The 13,069-nt window shown below is 46.6% G+C and overlaps 1 protein-coding gene across 1 annotated transcript; it reads right to left on the bottom strand.

The window, feature by feature from the left end:
- Positions 1–8,418: 8,418 nt before the first annotated feature.
- LOC125758532 (uncharacterized) lies at positions 8,419–12,217 on the bottom strand. Its single transcript, XM_049415872.1, has 3 exons — positions 10,934–12,217; positions 9,621–9,833; positions 8,419–9,090 (listed from the first exon to the last, which is right to left on the bottom strand). The coding sequence occupies exons 1-3, from the start codon at positions 11,876–11,878 to the stop codon at positions 8,419–8,421; spliced, it is 1,830 nt and encodes a 609-aa protein (XP_049271829.1). The 5' UTR covers positions 11,879–12,217.
- Positions 12,218–13,069: the final 852 nt, after the last annotated feature.

Here is a 13,069-nt window from a genome sequence, read left to right as displayed (position 1 = left end):
GAGTTCAATAGCACTGTTCGCGCGAATACGCATACGCATGTAAGAGTGTTTAGCACAGAGTTTTCATCGATTGATTACGTGCACGACAGTGATGCAACAAAGGTCCGGTTATTTTATGGAATAAGGATTTTTTTTCTCAAACTAATCATGTCTGCTGCCTTCCATCAATTTATACCAACTCCACACAAACGCTCAATATAATGCAAAAATAAGGATGAGGTTTTGCGTGACATTATATGACAGAAATGTAAGGCACGCTGTCGCGATTAATTTTAAACATCTGATTTCTTCAAAGTGTACTTAAATATAAGCACTCGAGTGTTTCTGCATAAATTTCGCCCAAAGTTAAAATTGCGCGCGGGAACTCCGTTTTATCACTGCCGTGTCATTCCATTGTCTTTTTGGGGGGGGGGGGGGCAGTTTGAGCACCGAAGTGTCAGACTTCACTTGATAGGAATATTTCGCTGTAGTGGGACCACGACCGTTACAGTAAAAGGACATATCTTAAGCACAACTAAAGCTCATCATGAACTACAGTACCGCAGTTATACACCTAACAACAACGCGAAAGTGCATGAGCCTCGCCTTTGTTTACCACCGAGTCGCTAAAACGCGGCATTCACACACTATTTAATGCTCCTTATGTTTGGGACTATGCCAAGCGCACTTTACGACGTGCTTGAACCAGAAAGCGGCACCAACACTGAAATGATTCTGGCGAACGAAGGGTACGACACCAATACGCATCCCTCTCGAAAGTCGCACTCAATGATCTTATTACAATGCGCATGCAGCCGAGCAAGCCCATTTGCTTCTGTACACCATGTTAGGTATATGTATGAGCAGTTAAACTTGCGCTAACATAACAGAACAAACCGCCCTTTAAGAACGTGCAGGACGTACGCGCACATGCAAACACGACGTGGCTAGCAGACGACGCAGGGAGCAATCCACGCTAGGCGCGCTTCAGCCAGTAGCCGCCAGGCGGCGACTCTGCTCGATCTCGCGGCCACTACAAATGTTCGCCCGTTCCAATTGTACACCGGCTCAATTAAACGTTAACTTGCTTCTAAAAGTGATCTATCATTTTGAGTGCGTGACATGAAAGGTGCTGTGTGAGCAGTCTCTACATACAACATGGCACGTGCTCTATTTATGAGATCATTTGGATACAATGCAAATATATTAACAGCAGAGCTGTTTAAGCCGTTCGTTAGTGAACAGACAACTATCATAATCATGAACTGGCACGCGATCGCTTTGGCCTCTTCTTCTTCGCCCTCTTCTTCACCTTCCACTTCGCTTCCCAGAACCTGTGAGCCGATTTGTCCAGCTCGGGATGCAATAAATCTCATGGGCGAGAGAACGAGTACAGAGAGGGTGAAAGAAAGAGAGAAAGAGAGGGAAAGAAAGAGATAGACAAAAAGGGAAAGACAAAAATTCTTAGCGAAAAAGCTTTCTTGGCGAACCCGCCTACCCACGATCCGATGGCAAGTGTCGCCACCACTCGGCTACACGGTACAGACACGCTAGCAGAGCATAGCATAACCTTGTATAGTGTAGCATAGCATAGGGAATGGGAAGTGAGGGCGAGGAGGAGGGAAGGAGGACGAGAGAGAGTAAATCATAGCATACAAAGAAAGAAAAAGAGAGAAAGAAAGCGAAGAGGAATAGAAAATAAAAAGGTAGAGAGAGATATAGAGAGAGAGAAGGAGAAGAGAAAATGAGGCGAGAATGAGAGAGAGAGAGAGAAATAAATGGAAGAAAGAGAAAGAAAGATAGAACGAGCGAGAAAGAGAAAGAAAAAACTTTGTGAGAGAAATGAAGAAATATAAATGAACAGAGACAAAAAATTGCATAGAAAGAACAGTGTGATGGGAGAAAAAGAAAGAAGGAGAGGAAGAAAACAAGAGAAAAATAAGGAGCAACAAGGAAAGGCAATCATCATCATCATCGTCATCATCAAGCCCGCCCAGCTTCGCACTTCCTTCAGGCTTGGCACCACTTGTGCGAAGCTGCCTTAATTTCATCCCCTTGAATTATGCAATGTAATGGAGTTCTTCCTAAATATTCATGCAGAAATACTCCAAAGAAAAATAACTATCATAGCTACCAGGATAACCACACGCAAGCAATATTTCCCATGGACTGATGACTGCCTTCAGAAGAGCGGCCATGAATACGTGGTGAGCTATGGAGTGACATCTCTTATTGCGATGTACGCACCAAAAGATTAAAGAAACTTCCGTTTCCCGCAGTATATGGAAATACTGCTGTTTCCGATGGCGTACTCCGCTGATTGAAGTGATGTATTTCGTTCAACCAATTTCATATTTTGGGAATGAATATCCGACCCGCGGGATCCACAGCTTTACAACTTCTGTCTAACAAAAATTCGATCCTCTTCAATTTCTTTGGTTTCATTCTATGTTCCGTCACCGCCGAACCCCGATTAGTATTTCTTTGATCTCTCCTTTCTTGTCAGCCGCCGGGGAGTGCATATTGTTCAGAGGGCACAATGTGTACCTTATTTCTCATTTCTTGCCAGTTGAGGCTCCATGTTCATCAGCATCTGCGCGTACGACCTCATGTTTGTTCCGTCTTTTGCTTGTCCATGGTTTCTAAGTGTGAGGTCTGTGAAATCGTCTTGTTGCACAGAAATATATTCTTTGGCGTTCGACACCAATTTGCGCCTTTGCCTCGCATGGCATATACGGCTCTAACTGTACAACCATTATTGTTGGAAGGCTCTCGACGTGTGTATAAGTAAAGCCGTAGACGGCGAAACGCGTAAATTTTTCAAGTGCGCTGGTAATGAGCAATGCTCCCAATCATGCACCTCTATTTTCGCCCTCGTCCGCCAACTCAACGTAATTCTTTCGTGAATGCAACCGCAAGTAAAAGGCGAGAGTTTAGGAGAATCGCGAGACTGCTTTCTGTGTACTTTTGCCGCTCTATATATTTTCCCATAATCAAAAGTAACCACGAAAAACTTTTTTTTTTTCTGTGCAGCGCGCGTATGAGGAGCGTTCGTTTACTGGCGAGCGTGGAAGCGCGGAATAAAAAGCTCATTGGTTGGATGACGAGGAGAACACGCTGCGCAGAGAAGACGTCAAAAGTTAAAAAAAAGGCACGAAGAGAAAAAATACGTAAAATTGTGGACGTTGTGCGGAAGAGCTTAGGACCCTCTTTATTGTCCTGTCCCGCCACCTACGTGAATTGCCTAGGCGGCGGTTGCGTGGTGCTGAGGATAAGCTGGCGCTGTCGTATAGCGTTCCGCCCTTGGCACTAACGGCCGTCTCCATCCCTGACCGCTCGTTTTCTCCCAGAAGCCTCGTGTAGGCTAAGCCTCGCTGGCTGCCCGAGAATCGGCGAGGCCGTCACGTGCATGTTTTTGGTTGGCAACATTGTATGTATTGCGCTCACACTGCGTGAAAAAGTCAGGATTGCGTTTTCATTGTACATTATGCGTCATTTACCCTTAGGGACGCATTCCATCACTCTCGCGTAAGCTTTTGAGCTCTTTTTTCGTGTTTTTGGAGTAATGAAAGTACCGACGTGCCTCACAAAGAAAGAAGCCATTCTCTGTGTTCTTGTAGCAATTACTGGTAGCGGGTCTGCTGCACTCGTGAAACTTTAACACAAAGAAGTGGTTCATTTCGTGTTCTTGAATCAATATATAGGTATATCTAGCTCTTGTAATCGTAAATCTTGTTACCTGAACTTTCGAGAGGGTGCTTGATGCTAAAGTATTTATGATTATCCGGTTTTCTGTTCCTCAAGCGTGACGAGCTCATTAAAACTGCAGTATTCTTTTTTGTCGTTGGCGACGCCTGCCAGCGTGCCAAATTTCTTCTGGCTACCTCACTCAGCAATGCCAGCAACATGAGTTGTTTTACGTGATTATGCACCCTCTTCATTGCGTTGTTCCGCTTACTGACCGATGAAAATATGTTTATTGAAATGACCTGACACTCTAACCCATATACTGTGCTCAAAAGTGCCAAAGGTTTCCTGCGTGGTGGCGTTTACGAATTATAAAAATTTACGCTTGTACTTGCTGTATTTGAGGCGTCTTACATTAATACTGTAATGAAGCAGACGCACCTCCGTGCATGAGCACATAGACGACGAAGACGAAGAGCCTTGTCGTGATTGCTGGTGACAGTAATTGCGCATTGCTGGCAGCCTTTGCTAAAAGTTGAAGGCGCTGCTGCTCTAAAGATGGGAGGCGACACATTGATGACGTTGGCATCGTTGTAGCCCTGTTTTATTTTGTGCAAGCTGCATGAATGGTTGAGTTTTTCATCTATATCTTTATTTTACCTTGACGCCGTTGATGTCGATGCTTGGATAAGTTGGTACCACATAATTGGAATTTATAACAGCTCAAGAGTCGAGAGACCAGTAGAATGACACGGACAATAGCGCCGACTCACAACAAGGCTTATTCTTCACAAGCACACAAGATGAACCTGCGCAGTGTATATTATATATAAAAAGAAATGACATAAAAATCATTAAAGCGCGAGCTCCTGTTTCAGGAACTGTTAAGCCATTTTCTAAAAATTGGCGAATTAGGACTCTTGATAGTTAGGATACTGGCTATAAATAACAACCACAGGTCGGCGACTTGTCAGGCGCAATCGAACCCTCTCTCCTGCTCCTCTGTGCTTCATTACTCTGCCATTCACTGGAAGTCGACGTGGAACTGCTACCCTTTAAGTCCTCCTGGGGAACTGGGTGTTATTAGCGAACGCCGAGGGCTATATGTATGTAAGTTTTATGGCAGTCACGTTTTTCGGCTGTCTTCTCTGCGCCGACTGCGCCCGGGAAGGGGTGAACGCCTCGTTCCTGTTCTGCACTTGGCTTCTGATGGCTCACCGATGCCACCACGTTCGAGGAAAGCGTGAAGGCCACAGTGAACGGCAAGGGCTCCACCTGCTTCCTGTCCAGAACGCTGGGAGAAGCTGAGAATCTCGTGTTTGAGCACCACGTGCCTGGCCAGTCAATTGTGGGCCCAAGCCATGCGGCCAGATCAGTGCTCGAAATGCCAGCGCGTGATCTAGATTGCCTCTGCTTGTCAATTACGGCCCCTGTCACGCGCTCTCATTGCTCTTTGAGCTACAAAAAAAAACTTGAAAACAGAAACGGCAACGCATACCTATCGCAGAGTGACACTCAGGTTTCTCTTCCAAGCAGTACCGGTCGAGCACTCACTTACGGTTTTCTGAATATTCAGAAAGCCTGTTTAAAAAATAAAACTGGTCCAAAATCGATTCTTCTGGCTCAAAATAAGTTATATTGGATACATATGATGTCAGAGCATAAGTCTGCTTAAGATAAAGGCCGGTTGAGTGTGAGGATGATCAATCAAAAGTAATTGAATCTGGTCATTGAAAGAGCATACGCTTTTCATGTAAAAAGCTGGGAACGTTGTGGCACCTGGCGGAGCAGATCTCAACCACGCGCTTATTTCTGCGTGACCTCTGAGATCAGCTTCGGCAGTGCGACGAAACACAAAGTTGACCCAAGCAACACACCAAGCCACACGAACGCCGACGTGCGAGTGCCACTACCGGGCACCTAAGTCAAGGATTAGGGTCTCCTACATTTTTTTTTTGCGCCAGCCCTTTTTACTAATAAGCTTGCTATGCTTACTGCAAATACTGGGAAGATGTGCGTCGTTGTTTTTTCACTTTACTTTTTGTCAGTGGCTATGAATATACTTGCATTTCTCTCGTCAAGTATTCGAGCAATATCTCTGCACTCGTGGCAAACTTTAATATGCACTTGGATAATAGCATACTCCTTGCCATGGTCCGCACTAATATGATGCGTACAGAACATGTCCTGCTATACATGTTTAGTGTTGTGTACGCACAGATGACGGAATTTGTAGGCACGTATTGGTCTAGGTGTAGGAACGCGCGCACACCCATCCACACACGCAACGCGTACACGCACACAAACTATACATCCGATATTCTATCACCGGTGCGTGCTTTTGGCGAAGGACCAACGCAGTGGGGTTCCGAGATTCCGACGACGCAGAAAGAGAGTGATGCACGCGCGACCAAGCGCTGAAAGAAGTTTCGCCGAACGCTTCGCCTCAGACGGAAACGAGATCCGGTGAGAAAAAAAAACGATGCCGACTCGCTGAAGTCCACGAAGGCCGGTAACAACAAGCAACGTCTGGAGCTTCTGCGGTGCAATAAGCGGATTGCCAGGATGCTTCCTTACAAAAGGCGTTAGGGTTCAGGAATGTTTCTGCAGCAGGCGCGTCAGTGCAAGTGTTTTCGTTCGTGCTTTATTTCTGGTATCATTCCGTGCTCAATGTCTCGCTGTTGGCAGCGGGAAGCTGGCCGAACAGCTCGCGTGGTTGTGACCTGGAAACATGCTCCCGGGCTTCTTGCCAGATCTCCTACAGCATGCGATAGCCAGTCAGTTGTGCGGAATCCTGGAACTTGGAGGAAATGTCATGAAAGATATTCATAATTCCGTCTGCAATGCAAAGGAAAAGTGCTTTTTAGCCTCAGTGAAATGTTATCAACAGAGATTATGTAGGCGTTTTTCATATTTAAGAAGGGATCTACAATGTATCAGCCAGCTGTTCATTGCTTTAATAGATAACGATGTTGTCTTTTTAAATTGTGAATAAGGTCTGCCGTTTCCCGTGCCTGATATATTGGTTACGCTTTATTTTTGGTGTCTGTACGTTTACTACGGTAACAAAGCTTGGTTGCGCAGCATAATTTTTAGTTGATTAGGGACTTATGGATATGAAGGACCAAGGCCTGGTTGCTCACGAGGTGCTCAGATTTTCTGTTTATATTCGTGTTTTCTTCCAAATAAATTCAGTTCAATGTCAAAGCTGTGTCGTGTGTCCCCTTCATTTTGTGTTCCGCGTCAGTTGCGCCTTTGCTACGGTTAACACAAACCTACCATGAAATCCTTATGAATTTCCCAGGAACGATGCTTCTTAGAGGATGAAAAATTCGTCCTACTCCACGATACTTCAGACAATATGTGACACTCATGAATCATGCAGTCGAAGCGCCATTAAGTTTACACACCTCCTTCTATCAAAACAACCGCCCAAACGAAATTGCTACAGGAGGTTAACCTATTGGCACATTTTTGAGAACCCTGGAAATACCGAAATTTTCTTTGTTTCACTTTCACGGACTCTGAACGTGTCTTAAAGTGAAAGTGTGACATTGTGTAAGCTGTCTCTCGTACGTGGAGGTATTGTTTCTTAGAGTTAAGATTTGTAGATATTTGTAACAGCTATCCTAAATCATTGGTTATTTTTCGTTTCATTTACATAAGTTTCAATCGCTAGAGCTGATAGTTTCACTGACGTCATCCTTAAATTCAGTTATCCTCGCATCACACGGTAGATCAATCGTATATAAAAAATGATAGCGGCTACGAGTTATCTAGATAGCGTGGCACGTTGCCTCAATAAAATTAATACGTGCCCCGGGTAAACAAAGAAAAAAGAAACACATCGAGAACCCACAGCTAAAACACCGAAAGATCAATTCTGCGCTCGCCTTTTCTTTACCTCCCCGTGCTTCTAATTTCGCTGGAATTTCACTGCATTCTCTTGCTTTTCATACTAATTTCTGTTTTCTCGTCTGTCGGGTAACACGAAGCATGCACACTTGATACTTAAATAAAGGGTGAACGTCATTTTTAAACAGGCGAAGGGATTAGCGGTCATGTGATCAATGAGGCACCCGCGCTGCGACCTAATAACCTTAACGCGGAAAAACGCGCATTGCTGCCACGCGCTGCTGCCACGCACTGCTGCGACGTACGGCTCACGACCAGCCCCCCTGCTAACTTTCTCCTACCAGCTAAGTGCACTAGCTGCTAGCGGCTTGAGCTTTGCCTGGCTGCAGTCACTTCCTTTGTGGTGAAGCCGAAACACATTTCCAGACAAAGTAACGATAAGGTAACAGCTACGAAGGGGAGCAGTCCTATGCTAACCACTACCGACCACGGTAAGATATATAGCTGTATATGGTTACATAGCCTGCTTATCCTCAGAGGAGATGGTGGTTTCGTAGATAAGAGAAGACGTGAGTGGATGATAGAGAGCTGAGGCGAAAGTGGAAAATTTTTGCGTTCTGCATTCGGGGAGATCCCGTACAATACCTTTCTGTGGTTTTTCGAGAGTAGTCTTAACTGTTTCGCATATCCACGTTATGCACTGTTTGTATCGAGCGTCTTGTAGAAAGCGTCTGCACACGGTGGTGGACACAAGAACACTGGTTTATTAATAACAAAAGGAACACAGTGTTGCCTTGTTGATCGCCCGTTACATCCTCCTTTCTTTGAAGGCGAAGCACACAAAAAACTCTGAAAACACCGAAAACATTTAACGTCGGTCGGCAACTGTCCTCTCTTCTAGGCTGTTTCACTCTGCTGGAATCCGTGAGTGTAGGTCAGGCGAGATGGTAGTCTTTGTTGTCTAGTGGATCGTCGGCAGAAGTCGTCAGTGTTCGGTAAGCCTGAGGTGCCGGCTGGCGGTCGGTCCTGCGTACCCTGCGGAGGTTCTGGCCCCTGCGGTATGGCTCCACTTGTAGATGAATCGGAGGTGTCGTCGCTGTCGTCGGCGTTGTAATGGGAGAATCGACAGAACGCTTCTGGCGTTTTGCGGAGGTGTTGTCTATTTCGACGGAAAACCCGGCCATCTTCTGTCAGAACGGTGTACGACCTTGGCGCCACGAGATCTTGGACTTGTGCTTTTATTTCCCATCTACCATCATTGAGAACGCGGACGACGTCTCCCTTCTGTAATAGAGCAAGTGACCTTCTTGGGGTCTTTGCTTGCACATGTTTTCGCACGGGCCTTGGGGGTGACACTGAGAAATCTGGAAGCAGCGTTCTGAGACTTCGTCCCATCAGCAGCTCTGATGGCGACCGGCCATCCTCAAGAGGACACACCCTGTAGTTCAGAAGGCCCAAATAGAAATCCTCTTTACTCCTCTCCGTCTTGTCCAGAATGCGCTTGATCACTTGGACGCCCTTCTCGGCGAGTCCGTTGGATCTGGGAAAATGCGGACTTGAAATTGTATGCTTGAAGTCATATCGAGCCGCAAAATCTTTGAACTCTTTTGACGCGAACTGAGGGCCGCCATCACTACAAACTTCTAATGGTAACCCGTGCCTTGCAAAGATCTGACGTAGTTTCTGAATGACGGCTGTTGCTGAGGTCTCCTTTAGCTGTTCGACTTCAGGAAAATTAGAGTAGGCGTCATAGACAACCAAGAAATTCTTTCCAGCATGCTGGAAAAGATCTGCACCAACTCTAGCCCACGGCAAGTCAGGGACGGCACGCTGAAGAAGGGGCTCGTCAGGTTGCCGATAAGCAAACTTCTTACAGACGTCACACCTGTCAATAAAATGGGCAATATCTGCTGCCATTCCTGGCCATACATCAACTTGCGGGCCCTCGATTTGCATTTCCCTAACCCGAGATGCCCTTGGTGCACTCGTCTCAGCATCTCCGTTCGCATGCTTGCAGGTACCACTACTTCGGTTCCCTTTAGCAGTATTCCGTTGACCACAGTAAGCTCTGCTGTGGAGGACTTTAGTTCACCCTCTACTGGGATTGACGACTGCAATCTCAAAATGACATCTTGCAGCGTTTCATCACTGGCCGTTGCTGCCTGCAGACGGGAGAGGGTGGCTGGACCCACACTTGAAGTAAGGACGCCAACAGCATGAACTTCAACATCTGTTGTGCCCTTGCCTGGGTGTTCCTGTGCGGGGATTCTTGACAAGGTGTCAGCAACAACTAATTTGCTGCCTGGAACATACTGCAAATCAAATTCATATTTCAGCAGCCGAAGAAATAGGCGCTGCAGACGCGGTGGCATGTCACCTATTTCTTTCTTTGAAATCGCCAACAATGGACTGTGGTCAGTTTCGATAGCAATATGTCTTCCAGTGACATAATCGTTAAACTTTTCACAGCCGAATGTTATGCCTAATGCCTCTTTTTCTATTTGAGCATACCTTCGCTCGGTTTCTGTGAGTGCTCGCGACGCGTATCCGACGGGACGCCAATCGCGTCCGTGTTGTTGGAAAAGGACCACTCCGAGTGCAAACGCAGACGCGTCCGTCGACAGTTTCGTGGGAAGCTCGGAATTAAAAACAGCCAAGACTGGCGCTTTCGTCAGCATCATCTTGAGTTGTTCCCACTCACGCTCGTGAACCTGCGTCCACTCGAAAATTGTATCGTTTCTTATTAGGCTGCGCAAGGCCTCAGTGTGGGCTGACAACAGTGGCAAGTACTTTCCAAAATAGTTAACTGCTCCAAGGAAGCGCTGGACATCTTTCTTGGTCTTTGGTGCAGGTTGGTTTAAGATGCACTTTATCAGGTCGGGATTAGGCTCAATACCTTTGGAGCTAATTTTATCACCCAAGAAGGTGATTTCAGTTTGCCCAAAAATGCACTTTTCCGCATTCAAGGTAAGGCCCTCAGCCTGTGCCCTCGCTAGCGCTTTGTGCAGGCGTTCATCGTGTTCCTTTTCGTGTTCCAAGCACGTCGTCGTGTTCCAAGCACGTCGTCGATGTACACACGCGTTCCTGGGAGGTCATCGAATATCTGGCTCATGGTACGCTGGAAAACTTCGGGTGCAGATGCAATACCGAACGGTAATCGGAGATACCGATAACGACCGAACGGAGAACTGAATGTGCAGATTTCTGAAGTCTTTCTATCTAGAGGAATTTGATGAAAACCGCTGTTTGCATCAAGTCTGCTGAAAAACTTTGCTTGCGCTAGCTCACCCTCGATTTCTTCCCGGCATGGCAACTGAAAGTGTTCTCTTTTCACTGCCCTGTTAATTGCCCGTGGGTCCATGCAAACTCTTAAGTCTCCATTTTTCTTCCTCACGATAACCAAGGGACTTACCCAGTCCGACGGCTCTTCCACTTTCTCAATGATGTTCGCGGCACACATCCGGTCGAGCTCTTTCTTGAGTGGCTTTCTGAGTGCGTAAGGCACGCGCCGGGTTGGCTGTACTACGGGGACAGCGTCCTCTCGAAGCACCATTTTGTACTCGCGCCGCGTCCTTCCAATGCCGGTGAATAGTCTTGGATATGTCTGCTTTAGGCTTGCGTATCCGTCGCTGTTGTCCACCGCGTTGACTCTGTTGACCAGACCAAGTTGCTCACTAGCCTCGAGGCCCAAAATTGCTTGCTTCTTCTTTACTATGAAGAACTCCAGCAGAACGTGTCGCTTGTCTAACTGCACGGCGAGGCGAACCTTTCCACAGTGTGGTATTTCACCACCCCCATAATGACGCAAGATGCTCCTCGTGGGGTACGGCTGCTGTTTAGTACCGAGCCTGTTGAACAGCGAACGCGGCATCAAGTTGGCCTGCGCTCCGGTGTCGACCTTCAGCTGCACCTGCTTTCCTTCAATGTTCGTTGTTACAACCCAATCGCGACTTTCGTGACCACGCTTGCTTTCCGTTGTCCTGATCTCCAGAACGTCGAAGTCACCGTCGCTCTCCACTCCGTCGACCACGTCATCAACTGCTGCTCGGTTGCTCGTACAGCAGGCGGCGAAGTGATTAGGCTTCATGCAGTTGTTGCATATTTTGCCGTACGCCGGACACTTTCTTGGCGCGTGTGACAAGTTGCAGTACCGGCATTTTTTTCGTCCCTTCTTAAGTGGCGTTCTTGAAACAGGTTCAATCTTGTTTTCTTCAGCCCACGCTTTATTTTGCGATTCAGCAAGTTCCTCAGCCTTGCAGTATTCCACTGCTGTGACGAGGGTCAGGTCCTTCTTGCGAAGAAGTTTTTCACGCAGGGAAGCGCTAGAAATGCCATACACGATTTGGTCCCTCAGCATGGAGTCTCGTAAATCACCAAAGTTGCACGTTCTTGCTTTCAGCTGCAAATCCCGAAAGAACTGTTCGAATGGCTCTCCGTGTGCCTGACGACGCGAGCGAAACACATAGCGTTCGTAAGTCTCATTACACTTGGGCAAGCAGTAGGCTTCAAACGCTTTAACCAAAGCATCGTAGTCTTTAGCTTCCTCCGGCGTCAGGTTCAGGGTATTGAACACATCAATTGCTTCTTGACCGGCGACGTGCAAAAAAATTGCAGCTTTCTGCTCCTTACTGCGTGGTTTGATGGGCTCCGTAGCTATCAGGTACAGCTCGATGCGTTGCTTGAATGTCTGCCAGGACGCCGCTGCGTTGTCGCCCAATTGCAGTGGCTCGGGCGGGCGTAGTTCAGTCATCGTGGCGTCCCACTTCTGACACCATGTATCGAGCGTCTTGTAGAAAGCGTCTGCACACGGTGGTGGACACAAGAACACTGGTTTATTAATAACAAAAGGAACACAGTGTTGCCTTGTTGATCGCCCGTTACACTGTTTTTAATTTTTCTCCGCTTGGTGATAGAGTGGCGTCTGTGGTTCTATGCACACTCGGTTAAACTGAGACTGCTTGACTGAACTGCAAGTAAAGATGAAACGGAGGAACTGATGTGAGGTAATAATAAAATAGGTGGTGCTTATGGCAATATTTCTTGGAAGGAAAGGAAGAAGAGCGTCAGAACAAATTTGATAGATCAGGTCCTGCTCAAATAATATTTTTTTGTATAAACCTGGGTTCGATAAACAAAATTAGGTTACTTCAGGCTAATTATGTGAACAGACTCTTACACCGAGTTTCATCAAGGTTTCTCAAGAATAGATCCTTAAATGTGTCTTAAACTAATAGGTACGTATCTACCGTAACGCCAACAATAAAATTAAGGACGATTGCGGACTCAACAAAAGAAAAGTGCTTCGGAAGCTGGAATTAGGTGGCCCTGTCAATCACTTTCCACCCCACCCGTGTGTGTTCAAGGCAAAATTCATGGATTGTTTCAGCATTTTGTCTTCGCCATTATGCTTGATCGAGCATATTCCGTCACCCTCAGTCAGCGGGAATTTCAACCATTCTGTGCCGTCTTCATGCGTTGCTCACCCCGCACTTGGTGGAGGCATTTCACTTTTCAATTTCCTAAACATATTTGAAGGAAAAAAGCCCGC

This window comes from Rhipicephalus sanguineus, chromosome 5 (genome assembly GCF_013339695.2).
Source record: "Rhipicephalus sanguineus isolate Rsan-2018 chromosome 5, BIME_Rsan_1.4, whole genome shotgun sequence".
Lineage (NCBI taxonomy): Eukaryota > Metazoa > Arthropoda > Arachnida > Ixodida > Ixodidae > Rhipicephalus > Rhipicephalus sanguineus.
This window is presented reverse-complemented; position numbering and strand designations above follow the sequence as displayed.

Coding starts and splice junctions, on each gene's coding strand:
- LOC125758532 (XM_049415872.1), bottom strand. CDS start 11,878: ATGCTGAGGGACCAAATCGTGTATGGCATTTCTAGCGCTTCCCTGCGT. Junction 9,834..10,933: donor TGGAAGAGCCGTCGGACTGG/GTAAGTCCCTTG, acceptor TTTGATTTGCAG/TATGTTCCAGGCAGCAAATT. Junction 9,091..9,620: donor GATTGCAGTCGTCAATCCCA/GTAGAGGGTGAA, acceptor TATGACTTCAAG/CATACAATTTCAAGTCCGCA.